Source organism: Microtus pennsylvanicus, chromosome 11 (genome assembly GCF_037038515.1).
Source record: "Microtus pennsylvanicus isolate mMicPen1 chromosome 11, mMicPen1.hap1, whole genome shotgun sequence".
Lineage (NCBI taxonomy): Eukaryota > Metazoa > Chordata > Mammalia > Rodentia > Cricetidae > Microtus > Microtus pennsylvanicus.
The window spans coordinates 98,921,402-98,943,088 of NC_134589.1; the positions used below are offsets into that span (position 1 = coordinate 98,921,402).

A 21,687-nucleotide genomic window follows, 5' to 3' on the forward strand; every position below is an offset into this window, starting at 1 on the left:
TCTAGTGGAGTAGCTGTGTTCAGGTTCTGTTTTGATGGGTCTGATTGCAGTTCATTATGGTTATTATGTTATTCAATTGTTATGTACTGTAGTTAATGTACATTATGGATACAGCAGTCAGTTGGAACTGTATGTATAGATGTCAATGTTTGAGGATGAACTTCATTTCTAACATGTCTATTTGTGTACTTAATTATTAGATGTGCTGTGGAAAATTTACTATTCAGGTTTTTATAAAACTTAGTGGTGTAGTATGTAGCAGTTTTGTCATTATAAAACATCAAGAAGGCTGGGTGGTGGTGGCCAACGCCTTTAATTCCAGCTCTTGGGAAACAGGGGCAGGCTGATCCCTGCGGATCCCTGTGAGTTGGAGGGCAGCCTGGTCTACAGAGTAAGTTACAGGACAGCCAGGTTAACACAGAGAAACCCTGTCTCAAAAACAATGACAACAAAAAATTAAGAAAGAGTAAAGTAATTTTTAAGCTATAGAAAATAAGCTGGGTGTGGTAGTCCACACCTTTATTCCAGTACCCGGGATACAAAGCATGCAGATCTTTTTGAAGTTGATGATAGACTTGTCTGCTACAGACAAGCTGAGATGACTAGTGAAAAATCTTGCCTCAAAGTAGGAGTGGACTGAAGAGATGGCCCAGAGGTTAAGAACAATGACTGTTCGTCTAATGGACCCTGGTTTGGTTCCAGAACCCACATGCCAGCTCATAACTATATGTAACTCTATTTCCAGGAGTTCTGATGCCCCCTTCTGGCCTCTGCATGGTGCACATCCATACATGCAGGCAAAACAATACACATAAAAATAAAAATTAAGAAATAAAATTGTTTTGAAATTTAAAACATGCTTTTATTTAAATTCTAGGTTAAACATTGGATTCGACAGGAAATCTACATGATAAATTGTAACCTATTTGATAAAAAACTGAATGAACTTAATGAACGCATTGGGAAGACCCAGTGCAAGCATAAGCATGAAGCAATAGCTGGTGAGCTCTTTGTAAGTTTCTGATTTCATTTTCTTCCTTTTATTATGTGTGGAATGTGGTCATGTCATGTCCTTTATGTTCGGAAAGGGAGGTAATAATACAGTGATTCTTAACCTTCCCAGTGCTTTGACCCTTTAATCCAGTTCCTCATGGTGTGGTGACCTCCAATCATAAAATTACTTTTGTTGCTACCTTGTAACTGTAATTTGCTACTGTTATGAATTGCAATGTATCTGATATGTAGGCTATCTGAGTTATAACCCCTAGCTTGAGAACCACTGCAATAAAAGGAGACCTACTAGTTTAACTTTAGACTTGAGAAATAAGTCTTAGTCCTAGTTGGCATTCTGTGTCTGTTTATGGTTATCCATAGTATGTAGGCATTTTCTTTCTATTCTAATATGTGCTTTATTAGAGTTTACATAATCTGTTTTAAGATCTTTCAAGCTCTCTGCTTATTTTGTTTTTTGTTTTGTTCTTGTTCTTTTAGTTTTCTAGGGTTACTGTCTTTCTTTTTCTGTAGTAGGAGGCTGCTTATTCATTCCCTACTACCCAGAACGGAAATAATCACTCAGAAATCATATTACTTGCTATACTGCTTGACCCATAGCTTAAGCGTATTTCTGGCTAGCTCTTAAATCTAGAATTAACCCATTTCCATTATTTTATATTTTACCATGAGGCTCGTGGCCTACCGGCAATGTTCTAGCTGGCATCTTGCCTCTTCCCCTCTGGCGCTCCATGGCGTTTCTCAGACTTCTTTCTCCCAGCATTCATTTTAGTTTTCCCTGCCTAGCTCTATTCTACCCTATCACAGGCCAAAGCAGTTTCTGTATTCATTAACCAATAAAAGTAACATATAGACAGAAGGACTTCCCATACCATTTTCTTCTTCCGCCTCCTCTTCTTTCTTTCTTCCTTCCTTCCTTTCTTTCTTCCTTTCTTTCTTTCTTTCTTTCTTTCTTTCTTTCTTTCTTTCTTTCTTTCTTTCTTTCTCAGCATCAGTTTTATTGCAAACAAATTAAGTTTACTGTTTTTTTCATGCTTTTTTTCTTTTTGAGGTTGGATGTGGTTATATGTAGTCCAGGTTGGCTTTGAATTCTATATCCTCCTCCTTTAAAGTCCTCTTAATTTTGGAATTGGAAGCATGAACCATCCAAACAAGTCTTTTCCATCCTTAAATATCTTAAGTAGCTAACCCCCTCATTTATCAGTTTTCCACATTTTGAGTTTTGTGTCTATACTTAACTAACTGCAGACTGATTTTTCTTTTGTTGTTTCATCATTAATTTACATTGCCTCAATCCCAGAGGCTTGCCTGCTGCCACTGCCTCCTAAATGCTGAAATTAAAGGCGTGTGTCATCACAGACAGACCGAAAATATTCAGGAAAAAAGTGTTTCAAATGAATCTGTACCATCTTTTTGCCTAATCATTATTCCCTGAACAGTACATTGTAGTAACTATGTAATAGGATTCCCACTGTATTAGACCTTATAAGTAATCTAAAGATTTTAAGGTGAACAAGAGGATGTGTATGGTTTTTAACAGGTGCAGGTTTTCATATCTATAAGACCTGGAATCATTCCTCCATGGATAGCAAATGTTGACTGTGTAAGAGTTTATTACTGGGGCTGGTGATGGAGCTAAATTGGAGTGCTGGCCGAGCTAGCAGTTAAGTCCTGTGTTTGATTCCATCTTTATGTAGCATGCATAAAAATGGTATGCTAATGTACAATTTCATTACCCAGAGATAGAGGCAGGAAAAACTGGGAATTCAAGGACAACCTTAACTACATAGGGAGTTCAAAGCCAGCCTGAAATATATCAGACCATATTTATAAATAAATAAGTAAATTTAAAAAGTAAAGGTGCAAGCTAAGGGAATGAAAGAATAGAAGCATTCTCTGCTGGGAGTTATTGGGGCCTGGAATCATGATGAAAAAGAAATGAAGGAAAAGAAGACCTTTCATTATTAGAGTAGGTGCCTACATTTCACAAGACTACTTGTCAAATAGTTTGCATTTTTCTTTTGTACTGTTTAGAACTGTGGTGTGATACCTAAGTTTTCTTCTAGGTGAAAATCAGAAGGCTTCAAAGACGTATTAAAAAAGTATTATCATCTCAAGAAAATTGTTTGGAACCAAACACATTACCCAATAATACAGTCTGTAAGGTTCGTATAAATACACAGAGGTTTTAATCTGCGTGACTTATTGGATCATAAGATGTGCATATACTTCCAAATGAGGACAGAAAGCTTAGATAACAATGTTGGTTTCTTGTTTTTTAAAGTTAAATGTGAAAAATACAGAAGTGATACTGAAGGTGGGACTGTAACGAAAAGAAGCCGGTATTTGATGATCTGGGAAATTCTCAGCATGTCCAGAATACAACTCTAAAATTAGGTTTGTGGTCAGAAATAGAGCTCTGGGGTATAAGGATACAAGCACCTACTACTTTTGCTGTTCTTTGAAAGGACCAAAGGTTGTGGGGTTTGTCACATGACTCCCTTTGTTACTCTGCTTAGGCTTAGTATATACACCTTGCCGTCTCAGAGCTGTAGTTTCCATAACAGTTCACTTTAATGGCTTTTGTGTGCTCTTTTGCTTGGCTTTGTTCTTTGGGCTCCCCGTGGTGACCTGTTGGTCCTTGCCGGTACTGCCGACTGCTGTTGGTACTGCCGACTGCTGTTGGTCTCAGAGTGGATTGGACCTGCTGTGTCTGGTGTAGAGCTGAGTGAGTGCTGTTGCTAGTCTGTGCCCTGCTGCTGGCTTACGCGTGGGAAGAGGGCAATTTTGCCTTTGAAGAAGATTTGACTGGCTGCTTTTTTGGAATGGAGCTCTGGGTATTGGTCCATAGTTAGGCTCTGCTTGCTATTGTTGCTGCAGCCACTTAGACTTCGTCTGCCCCCAGTGTTCATCCAGCTGCTACTGTGGTTTATGAAATGGAACCTTTGATTCTTCTGGTATTGGGATTGAGTCACTGTGACCAATCACTACTACGTTTTTGAAATGAGGGCTGTAGAGATGTCTGGTGTCCTTATAACCTAGCATGGTGTATACAGTATACTCACTGTGGTCATGAGGTCTATAGCCAGTCTCTCTCCCTTTATTAAATTTTCAGTTGCTTTGTGATTACCATTCAGTTATTTACACGGAGGAGGAGGAGGAAGTGAATCCATGTTTTAAATCCAAGATTTAAATAAATTAACAACTGGAAGTTAAAGTCACTCTAAAATATTAAATTTAGACTACTAGTTATAGGATGTTGTCCAAGTATCTCAGTATTTGTTTGCCCTGTTTTCAAAGTCTAGATTTGTAATGTCATTGTTAATTTCCTTGACGCATTTTGGCAGAGAAATCACCTTTATGGTCATCCGCCATTGAAGTACAGACTTTTTTGCTTTTTCAAGACAGGGTTTCTCTGTAGCCTTGACTGTACTGTAACTTGCTCTGTAGACCAGGTTGGGCTTGAACTCACAAAGATCTGCCTGCCTCTGCCTCCCAAGTGCTAAGCTTAAAGGTGTGTCCCCCTGGCTTAATATTTTAACTTATATTTACAAGACTCTTCCATGTGAAATTCTACCTTCTACTCATCTGCTTTTTCCTCGTGCATTTAACAGATTACAGATTCAGAGACCATGAATTGGAGCGTGACCCAAGGGTCAGTTAAAAGCCTAAGTAAAAGAACACCTTCTGTGAACCCTGATCCTTGTAACTCTTCAGAAAAAGCAACTAGAAGGGTTAATTTATCTTCAGCTTGTGTCCAGTTTGTTTCTGAAAGGTAGGCATTTCTATAAAAATGCATAAAGTTATTCATCTAAATATGTTTCTAGTTATATTAAGCATAAGGTAGCTTAAAAATTCATATTCACATCAACAGTGTGAAGGAATCCAGCTGGTTCCCTGAGCTTCTGTTGTTGAAGAGCAATCCAGTTTTGAACTGTCAGGTGATGATGGGTTTTGATTCACTGCTTCCCACTTCCTTTGGGCTGATTAGTGATCACTGTTGGTGCTCTCCATTCTGAAAGTATTATCGTGATACCAGCCAACTGGGGTGAACTTAGTTGTCTAATTCTTTCATAAAGCACTGGTCTGTAGCCTGAAGCAAAGAAGCATGCTTGACTTAGATCAGTGCTGTTCCAAGGGGTGTAGTGGGACATACTGATAAAGTCTTTTTGTTTTCATATCTTTGAGACAGGTTCTATGTTATCCTGGCTGGACTGGGTATTTGGGACTTAACATACAGTTTTGACTCTAGCAGTTGCCCCAGTAACCCATACTATTTAGCTCTGCATTTTCATTCATTTTTATTTTTAATTTTATGTGTATGTTTGTGTTGTCTGTGTGAAATTATTTGCCCAAAAAATGCAGTTGAGCAGAGAATGTCAGATCTCCTTGGAGCTCGAGTTCTAAGTAGTTGTGAGCTATCCAACACGAGTTGGATAATAAAGTGTTTGTAACCTCTGAGCCATCTCTCCAGCCCCTGTTTTTAATATGCATATTTATTATTTTTACTTATGTGTAGAGGCCTGCATTTTAGTGTTAAGTGGAGAATCTGTGAAGCAGGCACTTAGTTGAAGGCAGGAGTCATCACTCAGTGAGTCTGCCGCCACCACTTATTGACAACACATTCTGAAACCAGAAGAGGAAAGCAAGTGCTGCTGGTGCAAGTGAAGAAGCAGAAAGTTTCCCTGTGCTGTCACTTCACAGGCAGCTGTGTCTGCTCAACAGTGGACACTGTCAAGTGCAGGCACTCATTTTATGTTGTATACTGAAACAATCTGTAGATTATGTAGCTGTTTTTGGCAGTTAAGCATCCTTTCCAAAGTGTACGGATAGTGTAGCAAACATGCAACTTGGTCATGATGACCTTGTGCTTCTTTGTGGTTTTGATGTTTTTGTCTTTTGATTTTGTTTTTTCAAGACAGAGTTTCTTCTCTGTATCTTTGATTGTCTTGGAATTCTCTGTAGATCAGGCTGGCACTCCCTCTACCTCCCAAGTGCTGAGATTGAAGGTGCCTAACTTGTTTGTTTTTTTGAGACAGCTCTCTATAAGCTGGCTAGCTGGAACTTGCTGTGTAAATTGGGACAGCTTCAAACTCAGAGACCCTCTTGCCTCTGCCTCTGGAGTACTAAAATTAAAGGCATGTGCCACTATACCTCACCTTAGAAGGTGAGTTTTATAAAACATTTAAGGGAGTGATAATAGAAACATTGAATAAACTTTTGCCAAAAAATATGAAAAGAAAGAAGCTTGTTAAATTCATTTTATGAGAAATGAACTTTGATGATAAAAATCAATATTAAAATGCTGTATAGATGAAGAATTACCCTCAAAATTGATTCATTATCCTAAACAAAATTCTAATAGATCAAATAGGACAATCTGTAGAAGTTGATTCTGTCTTAGTAGTGTTGGTCAAATCCTAGACTAGAGTCATTATAGCTCTAGTAAAATTCCTCAAGAGACACCCCGAGCCAAGATCCCTCAACTATACTACTCTTTACTTCTGCAACCAAAGAAAGCAAGGATATGTGTTTTGTTTTGTTTTGTTTAAAGGTCATTGTGGTCTTCGATAAATTGTTATATAACCTTAGTTGAATTAGATGAGGTATGCAACACTCAAGCTTCAGGAACTGAGCAGAATTAAGTCCTTATAAGACACATCTAATCTTCTATTTCCCCCTATTCTTGTGACACACCTCAAAGTTTCACATAAGTTTTCAGGTGTATCCTATAGCCCCCTTTAAAATGTTTTATTGTGATTTTGGTCTCCATGTCAGTCCATTGTGATTTCTAAGCACCTTCTGCTTGTTTCTTAGCATTTCTGCATGGCAAAGACAAATGCTTTGTGGGGACAGCAGTGATGGGCATCAGAGCCTTATTCCTGTATCCTCTTTTCCTTAGTGCCTTGGTCCATCATCTTTTCATTAGCTTAGCAACATTTTATATCATCAAAAATATTTTTTGTTAATTTTCTTAGTTGAATTGTTTTTAAATACAGCGTTTTAAAAAATTATTTGAATTAGGGCCCCACTGTAAGCTAGTCTAAATATCAATTTATATTTATTTTGTATAAATACAATTTATTTCTTAAAATATTTCAAAGATGATCTTTTAAAGATACGCAAAAGGAAATGAGTGTGTGCTCCATAGTATTATACTGCCACTAGAAGAAGCCTGAAGGTTTCTAATTGTTTTTGTTTCTGATGACCCAGAATTGGAGAAATTAGTTTTTTCCATGCCTCTTATGGTTAGATTTAGCTTAAGCATTTTATGTTTAGAATGTGAAGAAACTGGGAAATGCAATAATAAACTGAGTTGAAGACACTCACAGAGAAGGCTTATATATAGGTCAAAGTGTATATACCTTTAAGAAATTTGGGTTGGGTAGTGGTGGCACACACCTTTAATCCTAGCAGAGGCAGGCAGATCTCTGAGTTTGAGGCCAGCCTGGTCTACAGAGTGAGTTCCAGGAAAGCCAGAGATACACAGAAAAACCCTGTCTGGAAAAAGAAAAGAGAGAGAGGGGATGGGGAGAACCCAAGAAGTCTGGTTTATAAGAAATGTCCAGGATGAAAATTAAGCGTAAAGATCTAAAGCAACCCAGAACAGGCCACACTACTCATCCTATTGTTGCTCAAAGAAATAAATCTTGCAGTGCATGTGTAGACATTTCTGTGGAAACTGACAGGATTGGAGGGCCAGGCGTGGTAGCACTTGCCTTTTACTCCCAGCCAGGGCTACAAAGATCTTCTCTCTGAAACAAAACAAAATGGTAAAAACATGCTTGTCCTAAAGCCTGATGATCTGAGTTTGATTTTTGGAGCCCACATAAAGGTGGAAGGAAACATCCCTTTTACAGAGTTGGCCCTCTGACCTATAGGCACAGCATGGTATTCACAAGCATACACATACACTCACACAATAATAATAAAGCTTAGGGCTAGAGAGGTGGCTCAACAGATAATAGCATTTGCTATTCATTCAGAGAAACCTGGATTCAGTTTTCAACGTGCACATGTGTAGTTAAGATTTTTCTCAGCCTTAACTTAGGCTCCTCCCACTGCTCTTTTAACTGAATTGAACCTGCTTCTATTCATCTAGGTTTTACCTCAGGACTTTTGACCTTTCTTTGATTCTGTATGCCCTACTTTCCTGCTTCTTCCAGGTTTGTCTGTCTGACCCCTTGTCCTTTTCTCTTTTCCTTACTCTCTGCCTGGAAGTTCTGCCTCTATCTGCTTCCTCACTATTAACTGCTTTTAACAACACATTTTTACATAATTAAACAAGTGCAGCAATCTTTACATAGTTAAACAAATATTTCTCAACATAAACAAATGCAATACATCTTTGCATAGTTAAAAAATATTCCACAACACACATGACATCTTACCAGCATCTGTAACTCTAATTATAGGGACTAAGCACCCCTTTCTGGCATTCACAGGCATCAGGCACATATAGTAAATATACATACATGCAAGGCAAAACACACACTTTAAAAAAAACTTTAAAAAAATATAAAGCATAAAAAGCCACTGCTTTAAACTCAATTGTTCATCCTTTCCCTTCCTTCCATCTTGCTGGTGTTAGAGCCAAGGACTTAGAGTATGCTAGCCAAGTACTCTACCACTTAGCTATATCTCTAACTCGTATTTAATCTCTAAAATTTGTACCTATTTTACAGACAAGTAAACCAAATATACTAGTAAATGGCAAGTTAAGATTGAGATCCAGACATTTAATCTCTAGAATTGATGTTCTTATCTGCCGTATAATATTTCCTGAAGAAATTATTAATTTTATACACATTTTTTTTTCTCTGTGGTAAAATATAGATAGAAAACATTCAACACAGTCACACTACCATGAAAACTCATCAGGATACCCTGTTCAGCTATGGCCCATGCACAGAATTCTGTTATTGGTAGCAATTAATAGTACTACTTCATAAAGGTTACATGTCGCTGTTTTATTACATCTTTGTGTGTGTGTGTGTGTGTATGGGTGTGTGTTTGTGTTGTTTCTATTGCTATGAAGAAGACACTATGACCATGGCAACTCTTATAAAGGAAAAACATTTAATTGGGCAGGCTTACATTTTCAGAGGTTTAGTCCATTATCATGGTGCAACATGATGGCATGTATGCAGACATGGTGCTGGAAAACTACCTGAGAGAGAGTCCTACATCTTGACAGGAAGTTGCCTGAGAAATTGGGCATGGCCTGAGGCTATATGAGACCTCAAAGCCAGCCTCCATAGTAACACACTTCCTCCAACAAGGCCATACCTCCTAATACAGACTTCCAGTATTAGACAAGCATGGGTAAATATATTTTTGGTTTTATATATAATGCACATGGGAAAACTTTTAGACAAGGCTTACTGTATAGTCCTGGTTGAGCTGGAACTTGTTATATAGACCAGGCTGCCTTGCTTCCTGAGTGCCAGGATTAAAGGTAAGTATCACCATGTATGTCTGAAAAAAAACCTATTACAATTTGAAACAATACTATTTAAGTACCATCAGTGCACATAAGGGGTAAACCAAAATATTCATAAACATTAATTAGACCGCAAAGTAATTCCAAATTATGGGAGACCTAAATAAATGGTATTACATTCATGACTTAGAAAGCTGATCATTGTTAAGATATTGTTATATATTGATTGTTATATAGGTTTAATGTAATCTTAAGAAGATTATGGCAGGGCTGGAGAGATGGCTCAGTGGTTAAGAGCATTGCCTGCTCTTCCAAAGGTCATGAGTTCAATTCCCAGCAACCACATGGTGGCTCACAACCATCTGTAAAGAGGTCTGGCGCCCTCTTCTGGCCTTCAGGCATACAGACAGAATATTGTATACATAATAAATAAATAAATATTTAAAAAAAAAAAAAGAAGATTATGGCATATACTTTGTAGAAAGTAGCAAACTGATTAAAACTTGTGAAAAGAAAAGAACTGAATAGTGAATAATGATATTACAATTCAGAAACAAGGTTGGTAGACTCACTTCCTATATTCAGAACCTGCTAGTGCTGCAGTGATTAGGACAGTGGTTGTAAGGAGAGGCATATAGGTCACTGTGCGAGCTAACAGGTACCTGTGGAAGCTTGGTTTGTAAGAAAAATGTCAGGGTGATTTATGGAGAAAAAAATTTTCTATTTAAAAAAAAATGTTGGTTGGAATAACTGCAGGGATCAAAGTGGTGTTTGCCTGTATTCTCAGGGTTTGAAGTTAGTTAGTAAGACTAATCCAAACTACATAAGATCCTTGCTAAATAATAATAATAAAAATAATAATTTTCAAAAGGTAAACTTTAGCCCCCCCTTTTTGGGGGGGGTGGGGATTGAGACAGGGTTTCTATGTGTAGACCAGGCTGGCCTCAAACTCAGATCTGCCTGCCTCTGCCTCCTGAGTGCTGAGATAAAAGAAGGCATAAGCCACCACGTCTGGCCCTGGTAAATAAAATTTAAATAAAAGCGAATCCTGAATACAGATACTAAAAATGTAAGACATCTCATAAGATGGTATAGTTTTGAATTATGGAAAACTAATCTTTCATTTGAATTAATACAGAGTTCGAGACCAGCCTGGTCTACAAGAGCTAATTCCAGGACAGGCTCCAAAACCACAGAGAAACCCTGTCTCGAAAAACCAAAAAAAAAAAAAAAAATCCTTATTAAAAGGCTTATGATGAGGGTTGAAATGGCAGCAAAACATAGCCTTTGGGCTTAGAATTAGTGGTAAAATAGTGGCAGCTATGTAAATAATTTGTGTTTCTTCCAGTCTGGCCTCACTGGGATCATGCCCAGCCTCAGGGTCATGTATCTTTTAAGAATCAGTGTTCTTATGGGTCTTAATAGTTTTTTTTCCATTTATAAGTATTTTATGAACAGACTATATGTGATATATGCCTATGTGTTTGGTATAGTTGTATATTACATTGTAAATATTGTAACTATGTCCCTACTAAGTTTTACTTATCTATTTCTGGATTTCCCTGTGCTTTTTTATATAATTTATTTTTATTTTATATCCATTGGTATTTTGCCTATATTTGTGTGTCTGTGAGGATGTCAGAAGCCATGGAGCCAGAGTTACAGACAGGTGCCAGCTGCCATGTGGGTGCTAGGAATTGAGCTCAGGCCCTCTGGAACAATAGGCAGTACTCTTAATGCTCAACCATCTCTTCAGCCCCTCCCTGTACTTAAAAAAGAATGTTTTTTGTGGGTGTTTGTGTGTACTGTGTCACTTGGGGAGGTCAGCATACAGCACATAGGAGTTCTCTCTTCCCACCATTTGGGTTGAAGAAATTGAATTTAGGCTATCAAGCTTGACCTGCTGAGCCATCTTGCCCTGCCCTCCTTGAGCTCGTGAATCATATAAATGAACTGATAGGACATGGGCTTTGTTCAGTTTTTGATTTTATCTCCTCTTTTCCCACAGTTGTTCAGTTACAGCGTGTTATGAGGACTGACTGACCTGACAGCTCAGCAGTAAAAGTGCTTGTTTTCCAGCCTCAGTTTGTGTCCCAGATCCCCAGAGTACTGATTCTCACAAGTTGTCCTCTGATAAATGACATTAATAAATAATAAGTTAGAGGAATTCTGGTTGTTAACTGCAGTTTTTCTGCTTTCTTTGTTTTTTTATCATTTTAGTAACACTGATGATGTTATGTTAATTTCTGTGGAAAAACCCAATTTGACAACTCCAATTACATCAGTTTCAACAGGTATCTAAAAGGTTTTTTATTTTCATTTATGTATATATGTATTTGTGTGAGTATATACCTCATGTGTGGATGCTCTGAGAGGTAGAGAGGACACTTGATCCTCCTGGAGCTGGAGTTGAAGCAGTTGTGAGCCACCTGATGTGGGTGCTGGGAACTGAACTCTTGATTGTCTGGAACAGCAGCAAGTACTTAAGCCCTGAGTCATCTCTCCAGCCCCATTATCTTGAAATAAGATGTAAAATTGTCTGCTTAATCTTCTAGTTTATAACTAGGATTATAAACTGTTGATACCTAATTAATCGATGATGATTCATTAATAAAATTGACATTTCTTTTAATCTTTGAATCTATCAGCTTAAGCCTTTTGCTTCTTTTCTGTATTGCTCTAATGATTTACAACTTAAATCATGTATATCCATTTTGTTTGCCCTGGTCTTTCTTTAACGGTAGTGGTAATTTGTCTCTATCTATTAGTAAATAGCTTATTTTAGATTTAAAGTTTCTTCTTGATTATCTTTTTAAAATTTTTAAAGTTACTTTCAGTTTTAGAGTTTGAGTCTAATGCTTTATTTAAAAAAAATCTTTTTAGATGAGATAGATTGTTTTCGTAGAGCTCAGCTTAAAATGTATCTGCTCTTTTGTTTATGTTAAATCTCATTTACAGGATATGGACACTCTGTGCAGGTAAGGAAGACCTTGAATTTCTAATCTTTCTGTCTTCGCTTTCCAGATGCTGGAATTACAAGCATGTACCACCACACCTGGTTTTGTAGAAAACTTTTTTCTAACTTAAAAATTGCTTGCACATAATTTCTTACCCAGAATTACCTTTGTTTGTATCATGTTTTGCTGTGTTGAAATGTTTATATTTTAATATCTGAAGGCTTTTCATTCCCTCCCACCCTGCATATGAAATTATTTATCTCAACAATTGGTAATTAAAGCGTTCCAAAGAAGTGCAGAACTCTACATTCCAGGAAGATGCTCCTCAGGCACTCTTAAATATACTGTGAATAACAAAATATCACAATTGTAGATGCTAACATAGTTTCAGACTTTGAAAAACAGGAACTACTGGTATAACTGTAAGCTGCTGAAAGAAAGTGTGTCTTAATCCCAAATCAAAATTTTAGCTAGCTTATCAGTTTTAGGGATATATTAATTTAGTTTTTATTTTATAGTATATTAGAATCCCTATCATTTGTGTTTCAGTGTCTTGTATTGTAAAGAACATGTTTAAATGTTTAAGAAATTTAATTGGATATATTCATGTTTTGTTTTGTTTTGTTTTTTTCCATTTCTTCCAGAATTTGGAAAAAACAGATCAAAGAAATTGAGCAACTCATCTAATACCATAATTGAATTTGGGGTAGGTAACAGGTGTTGTCTCTGAATATTTGAGCATGTTGTGAGGAAGGAGTTTTGTCATCCACTCTTTGACTAGGTACACGCAAAGTTTCCTGGGAGGGGGGTGACACAAACAAATATAGGAGTAGTTTGCATGTCCAGGTTCTAGTCCAAATTGCACACTGAAAAAAAAAGCAGCTACATTTTTCAGAATGACACACACCCTCAATTCATTGAAATTCTTTGGTTTTTTTTGAGACAGGGTCTTTCTGTGTAACTATTCTAACTGTCCTGGAACTCACTCTGTAGACCAGACTGGCCTTGAACTCACAGAGATCTCTGTGCCTCTGTTTTCCTAGTGCTAGAATTAAAGTTTTAAACCAGCACTGCCTGGCTTGTTGAGACTTTTAACCATATTTTCAGACACTGCAGTATCTTATTAATGCCTCATCTAGTAGAGCTAATTTAAACCATAACTTATTTAGAGACTGTTGAGTTGCCAGCTTCTACCTATTAGATGGGATTTGGACTAGCTCATTTGTGATACACTTTTGAGCATGAATGTGTACCAGACCAAGGTTCAATCCTCAGCACTGAAAAATAAATATGTTTTTATATTTTTAAAAAAATCTGCTATTAAACAATTTTTTTTAACAAAACTTTTCAGGCTGAAGAGAAGAAACCTGATTTTGTTATTGACTTGACAAGAGATGGCCTGTCCAGCAACAGCATAGGTAAAGGTTACATTAACATCTTCCTTTCTGAGAAAACGTATATGGGTTTGTGTGACTGTACCAGAATTTACATTGTAAGGCTGCCTTGTACTACTCTTTTTTTTTTAATATTTATTTTTTATGCATACAATATTCTGTCTGTGTGTATGTCTGCAGGCCAGAAGAGGGCACCAGACCTCATTACAGATGGTTGTAAGCCACCATGTGGTTGCTGGGAATTGAACTCAGGACCTTTGGAAGAGCAGGCAATGCTCTTAACCACTGAGCCATCTCTCCAGTCCTGTATTACTCTTTTAAAGGCACACATATGACTATCTTAGTCCCCAAGCCCTGGCAACCATTAATTTGCTTTCTTTTCTTTGATTAGGTAATTTCAGTGTGATTATGCAATAATCATTCTTCTGAAATTGGATTCTTTCTTCTTTTTCTTCTTCTTCTTCTTCTTTTTTTTTTTCAAGACAGGGTTTCTCTGTAGCTTTGGTTCCTGTCCTGGAACTAGCTCTTGTAGACCAGGCTGGCCTAGAACTCGCAGAGATCCGCCTGCCTCTGCCTCCCGAGTGCTGGGATTAAAGGCGTGCGCCACCACCGCCCAGCTGAAATTGGATTCTTTCAATATGGTTCTTTAGCAGGTTATTTATATTTTTTTTGTATCAATAATGTATTCCTTTCTGTGGTTAAATAATAGCCTAGGTATGGAAGTCTCTTGATCTCTTTATCTACTCTCATTTTGAAGGACATTGGATTTCTGGGACTACTCTGAGTCTCTCCATCTCCCTGTAGCACACATTTTTCTTAACCGTAACAATAGTGCCTGAGAGGAAGTACCTAGAATCAGGAATAGAGGAATGTTATTCGTACATGATATGAAAATGAAGAATGCTGTTTCTCCCATTTGAACCAAAAGATATATAATTTTCTAGTATTGGAAGTTAGTCATACAGTCTCATTCTGAATACCGAGAAGTATAATCCACACAGCCAAGAAATTCAATCATCTTCAAAGAGAATCAAAACTAAGAATACTTTATCAGCACATAATCATTTTCTTGATAACAAGTGAAAAAAAATTACATTTGTTAGCATTGAACCAATGCAAAATTGATTAGCATGGTTTCTGTACAAAGGATAGTATGCAAATGAATGAAGTTCCCATACTTTAAAAAAAATGATGCAAGAAAAGTAGAAAGAACAAAGGTTTCACAGAATTCTCAGCTGGAACCATTTAAGCCAAAAGATAGTTGAATCACATCATTAAAGAAAGGCTGGAGAAAGAGAATCACTGCCATCATGAGTGAGACTATCTAGATCAGGAAGTTTATAACCTTCTATCTTCTTCAGCGCAAGCAACAGGACTGAACAACAGAACTGAACATAAAAATTCAGGAAAGAAAACTAAAATGTATAAAACCACATCAGGTGTTATTATCTTTGTACTTATTTGGAATCAGAACTCACTTTGGTGGCAAAAAGACTGATGGCTTTGGCACGATTTATGATTCTTTGGACTATGCAAAGAAAAACAAACCCAAACATAGATTTTCAAATTTTCAAGACATAACCTATATGAGCAAAAAAAGACTTCAAGAAAACTATGAAAGGCATGTAAGATCAGAATGAAAGGGAGCTGGGGGCAGCCACAAAGGCCAACACTGGTGCAGCAAAAAGCAAGATACGGAAAGATTGTTTTGGTGACTTGATGTGCTAAAGTGGCACGATGTCTAAGGAAAATATTGTGGAGTAGAGAACCAAAGGCCACTTAGCATGACCATCAAACTGAGCATTTGTATTAAGCTGACCTGTACTGCCTAGGTAAAAACAATTCTCACAGAATAGCCTTAAGCAAAGGGCATAGAAAAATTACATCGTTGTTGGCAGTTGCAGGAGAAAAGCAAACAAGCAGTTTAGCGGAAGCCAAAAATATCCAGTTAGCTGGGGCTTTTCAACCCTGAGTTTCTAGAGCAAGGTTAGACACTTTCCCACAGGACTCTTTGTGGTGGGAGTAGAGAAGGGGGCAGAGAATCAGTTTCAGGCTAAACCAAAGATGGTTCCAAATGAGACAAGATGAAGGAGGAACCTTTGCCCTGTCATACAGGTAACTGATGAACTGCAGAAATTTCAAGGAAAAAAGTATTGACCTGGAAGTCTTAATATAGTAAATATATATTTCAAAAGTTAAACAGTAATGGTGAGCACCAGTGATTCCAGCACTTGACAGTTGGAGACAGGAGGGAGGATTGGGAGTTAAGGCCAGTCTGGGCACGTGAAACCCTGTCTCAAAAACAGAAGCAAAATTAAAGGTTTTTCAGATAAGCAAAATTTGTTGCCAACAGATTACTTTTGGAAATAAAGGAAATTGTATGTGTATGTGTGTATACATGCACACTTGTGAATATTATGGAGGCCAAAAGTTAGCAGTTTTTAGGCAGTGTCACTAGACTGACTGTTCAGCAAGCTCTGTAAATCTACCTATCTCCATATCATCAGTGCTTGGATTACAGGTGCTTGTGCCCAGTTTTTATGTAGGTGCTATGGATCCAGATTGAGGTTTTCATGCTTGCATAGCAAACATGCTAGCCACAGAATCATCTCCCTAGCCCTAAAGGAAGTTCATTGAAGGAATCAGATAACAACTGAAAGAAAAGTGATTCCATATTAAAAAGTGTTAACCAGATTGTGGTACAATAAGGATGGATATGGTAATATTTCAGGAATACTTGAAGAATAATAAACTAGTTGTGGCAATAAAATGCCATCTTCAATACTCATCCAAGAGACTCCACAACAAATAAAACTGACTCCAAAGCAGGAAGACTTACTTTGATATAAATAAGGAGTGATCAAAAGAGATGGCCTATGTAGTATTCTTAGTAGGGAAAGTAAAGCCATAATGAGATTTATTGTGTATCCAACAGAATAAGCAAAATGAACAGAAGGTGGATGTTGGTGAGGGTATGTATCAATTTAGGATTCTTTGTTAATAGGTATTTAAAATGGCTAAACAACTTAACTTGGCAGTTTCTTAAAATATTACTTATCTTGTTTTACTAAGTTTTTCTCTTCCATTTATTTCTCCAAGAGAAAAGAAAACCCACATTCAAACATACTTTATTTGACAGGCTCTCATTAAATATCTAATCTGCCCCTTAACTTGCAATTTTACCTCAGTTTTCCAAATCCTGGGACTGTAGCTAACCACATTCAACTATACACAGTAAAAACATAATTTCTCATAACAGCTTTATTTAGAAGTCTACCAGCTGATAAATATGTAGATTACTTATTTATATGCCATAACAATCAAGAAACAAAATGTCTATATATGCAACCAGTGTATGACACAATAGCTCTATGTTTGCCTGATCCAGTAGATGCATGCTTCTAGAGAAAGCAGATCCTTCTGCAGTGCTGGATATTGATCCCTTGGCCATGCATGCTAGTCAAGTCACTGAGATACATCTAATCTAAATATAATCTTTTCAAGACAGGGTTTCTCTGTAGCCCTGGAACTGCTGGCTCTTAGGAGACGGAGGTAGCAAGAGCTATATAGTGAGACTTTGTCTCAAAATAGACAGACACACACATGCAAAAAAAGGGGGGGGGACTATAAAAATGTAAGACAGACCTGAAAAATGGACAAAATTATAAGATATTTATATATTAAAAATATAGACAAATCATTGCAGGAGGTATTGACTGGTCATTACTAATCTAGTCTTTGTACTTTCCAGTGTTATCCATGCATTTTCATCTCCTCCATGTGTTCTCTACTTAGCTGTTTAAAGCCATTTGCCAAACCTTTGTACACCTTTCCCTCCCTCCCACCATAACTTCTCTACCCTCCCCACCTCTTTATTTTCTTCTCTTACCATGTCTTTCCTTCCTCTCCTTTCCTCTTTAATCTTTTGTTTTATTTCTTCCATGTGAATGTATACCTCAGGAGAGAGTACTTGTGGGACTTTTGAAATTCCTCAGCTTGTGTATGTTACATATCCATGTGTGTTTATAAGTAGCTTAGTGTTTTTAGATGTCCTGATCTAACAGGAAAGTCTACCTCTTATCTCCTGAATCCCTCTCCAAAATACCAAATTTCTGGTGCATAATAAAGGATTTACTTTTAGAGGAAATTTTTGTCACCTTAATGAAAATTTTATGTATTTTCTCAACTGTATATTTATACGAATATCATACTTGTAAGTGTATTTACTACCCAAGGTGTAAAACTGCTTAAACACCGTGGAATTTGTTCCAGGTAAATTTTACTTACTTACTTTTATTTTCTTGTAGTGTGGGGCCTTCTCATTTATGGTAGACAAGTGCTTTTTCACTGAGAAACACTCCCAGCTCTAAATTATACTGTCTTGTTCACAGAAAGCCCAGCATTCACCCTGAAGTCATCTTCGAAAGCTGTTTTAAGATCAAACGAAATAATCCCAGTGGCAGAAAATGGAGATGAGGTACTAATCTGAAATGCTGTGTAAAGGATGTTCATCCAGCAGAGTGGGTTTATCTGTTTTACTCTGGAAGCATCTGAGCCACATTTCAGCTTAGGAACACCTTGATGGCTTCTCATAAAGTGCTCTTTTGAACCCCCTACATAATAATAAGAGTTCAGTTAGCAATTTTCAAAAGCTATAGAAATGATAGCATAGTTTTTCATTTATTTTAGGAGTAATGTTCATTGTTGATGAGGTTGTTAGGAGAAATTACTATGTTTGGAAACACAATGTTAAAATGATATGATCCTGAAGGCCTGATACCTCCTTTATTATGGATTAGTAATATTTTACAGTGTAGAAATTATTCTACTCTCAGCTTGGAATGTGGCTCAGAGGTAAAGCATTTACCTAGTATGTGCAAAGTGCTGGGTCCAGTTCCTAGGATCATTCAGAACACATCTCAGCTCCAAAAGAACCTTCTGTTTTGAATGATTGGATCTAGAGGCCAGGAGATGACTCAGTCATTAAAGTATACTGCAAACATCAAGACCTGAGTTTGGTGCTGAAAAACTAAATAAGCCACGCTAGGTGGCACTCACATATAATCAATCCCAGAGCTGGGAAGGCAGAAACAGTGGATTCCTGGAGTTTGCTGTCCTGACAGACTAGCCTAATGGAATATAGCACGGGAGATTGTCCTCTGACCTCCCCACATGTGTGTATACATGGACAGATGTACCAGCACATACACACAAAACATTAATACAGCTTCTTTTTTTTTTTTTTTTGAAATAACCTTTCATTGCTTTGATGAAGGATTGAAGAATGAGAAGTAGATTTGTACACCTGAGTTTTACTGCTTTTGTCTGTATTCACCAAATGATCTCCATAAACTTTCTTGCAAATGTATTTGTAGGGTTTTGATTCATTTGAACACCTGCCACCTCTCCCAGAGCCGTCACCACCACTCTCTGAGATGGCAGACAAAATCCAAGACACTCTTCCTCCCCAAAAGCCTGAGCTGAGAGTGAAGCGGGTGTTGAAGCCCCCAGGCATTGCCCTGGCATGGAACGTCCCTAAGGTCAACCCCAAGTGTGCTCCTGTGGAGAGCTACCACCTCTTCCTGTGCTACGAGAACTCCAATCATTTGACTTGGAGAAAAATTGCAGAAATTCAAGCTTTACCTCTCCCAATGGCCTGCACTGTATCTCAGTTTTTAGCTTCCAACAGATACTATTTTACTCTTCAATCAAAAGACATTTTTGGGCGATATGGACCATTTTGTAATATAAAGTCTCTTCCTGGGTTTTCTGAAAACCTTACCTAAAAATCCTCAGTAATTATGTTTTTACATGTCATCTTTTCATATTTGAATGCTTTGTTTACAGCATTTATCTTAACACTGCACATTGTAACATTGTACAGTTCCATTTGTGAACCTTTTGTACGGGAGCAGTCTTACATGTAGTGTAGTGTGTCTTGTATGGGAGCAGTCTTACATATAGTGTAGTGTGTCTTGTATGGGAGCAGTCTTACATGTAATGTAGTGTGTCTTGTATGGGAGCAGTCTTACATGTAATGTAGTGTGTCTTGTATGGGAGCAGTCTTACATGTAGTGTAGTGTGTCTTGTATGGGAGCAGTCTTACATGTAGTGTAGTGTCTTGGAATTTGGTGTATTTCTAATTTACATTCAGTATGTACTTCTGTAATCTGTGTTCTCACACATACCTTATCGTGGACCCGTATTGCCACTGTATATTACTCTGGGGGCTATGGAGTTGCTGCTGTGTCAGAAGCTCTCATGTACAAGCAGCCATTTTCCCCATTCTTGACAATCAACTGTAATCCTGGGATGCATCCCTGTCATGATCTAGTACATAGGAATTCCTTCCTGTTGTTTAAAACAAGACTATTGATGTGTGCTCTTCGTCTTTGTTTGGCTAGCAATCATTTGAGAGAAATATCTTGGGTGGTCTTGCTAAGCACTACAATTTGTTAGATCAGGCATTCTGGGATATGCCTCCAATCCCAGCACTTGGGAGTCAAAGGCAGGTAGATCTCTTAGTTCAAGGCAGCTTGGTCCTACATAGAAAGTTTTAGTACCACCAGAGCTATGTAACAGGCTGTTTTTAAAAAAAAATTTTGTACATGAAAATGCATGGTGCTTATAAAAAAAAATCAACTTGCTGTTTCAACCATGGATTAATCCCTTACGTTGGAGGCTTTAATTTGTTCATTCCTAATTTCTCTAAATGCCATCCTTTGCCAACTTCTTCCTTCAGTACTCTGAGAATGTAGTACTTAAAGGTTCTAATAGAAGGGTCTTGTTCGTATATCTCCCCAAAGAAGCAATGAAGTAGGGTGCAAATAGCCCAAGAAATGGTGTGTAAAGAGAGACTTGAGATTCCTGAGTTACAACCCAAGAGAGACAAACTACATAGTAAATGGGGGAAAAAAATGCTTGCAGCATGGCTTAAGAGTGTAACACTCTTTTCTACTCCACAGTGGAAGTTTGAGGTATGGACAGGAAACAGTTTCCCTGGGGTTTGGAGTGCCTCTACATCTTCATAAATAAAGTTGTTATTCTGTCAGGGTTTTTTCTGTTTGTTTTGTTTTGTCTACATGAAACATGAGTGAGCCAGGTGTGTTATAATACACAAATCCATCTGGGAGGCTGATGCAGGAGGATTGAATTCAAGGGCATAGCAAGACTGAGTGACAGAATCAGGTTTGGGTCCAACATGGTAGCCTTCATTTCCAAAACTCAGGAGGCAGAGCCAATTGGATCTTTATGAGTTTGAGCTACCCTGGTCTACATATCAAGTTCCAGGAAAACCAATGGTACATTTCAAGTCCCTGCCTCAAAGAACTAAGGAAAAAATATCAGATTTGGAAACTACTTCCAGGTGCCTTGACCTGCCTTGCCTGCTTTAGGCATTTTGTAGCAAATGGCACAAGCTGGAATCTCCTGAGGCTCTGTACCAGACTTCAGATAACAATGTGCCCATGACTGACCAACAGAATCTCTGGAAAGCTGACTGCCAAAGAATACTCAGAGGAAGATTTTTCATCTGACTTTTTAGAGGCGGTAGCTAAAACAGCATTTCTGTTTCTTGTCCTTTGAAGGACCTGGAGTGGAATTCCCAGCTGTCTCAGTGGTGCCAGAATAATGCCAGCTTCAGGATAGGAAATTCCTGCCACACAGCACGGAGAACTAATACCCCATAAATGTTGTTTGTACTTGTAGTTCAGAGGAAAGTGCTTCTGCTGCCAGTAAACAGCCAAGCTTGCTAACCAACCAGCGCTGAGCATGTTTGGTCACTACTCAACTAGTTGCTTGGTGCCTCAGAATCCCCAGGAAGCCTGGAGAATCAGGCCTGGACAGTAGGCAGTAGGGCGAAATAGCATATGCAGCATCCTAT

The 21,687-nt window shown here is 37.8% G+C and overlaps 1 protein-coding gene across 2 annotated transcripts in view; it reads left to right on the plus strand.

The window, feature by feature from the left end:
• Atf7ip2 (activating transcription factor 7 interacting protein 2) overlaps window positions 1-20,842 on the plus strand; it is a 35,709-nt gene extending 14,867 nt beyond the window's left edge. For both annotated transcript variants that reach the window (XM_075989736.1, XM_075989737.1), the window contains 8 exons: window positions 878-1,012; window positions 3,078-3,176; window positions 4,626-4,786; window positions 11,675-11,748; window positions 13,056-13,117; window positions 13,763-13,829; window positions 18,197-18,282; window positions 19,181-20,842. In XM_075989736.1, coding sequence (XP_075845851.1) covers window positions 878-1,012; window positions 3,078-3,176; window positions 4,626-4,786; window positions 11,675-11,748; window positions 13,056-13,117; window positions 13,763-13,829; window positions 18,197-18,282; window positions 19,181-19,591 — 1,095 coding nt within the window. In that variant the 3' untranslated portion in view covers window positions 19,592-20,842. The remainder of the gene's footprint in view (window positions 1-877; window positions 1,013-3,077; window positions 3,177-4,625; window positions 4,787-11,674; window positions 11,749-13,055; window positions 13,118-13,762; window positions 13,830-18,196; window positions 18,283-19,180) is intronic.
• Window positions 20,843-21,687: the final 845 nt, after the last annotated feature.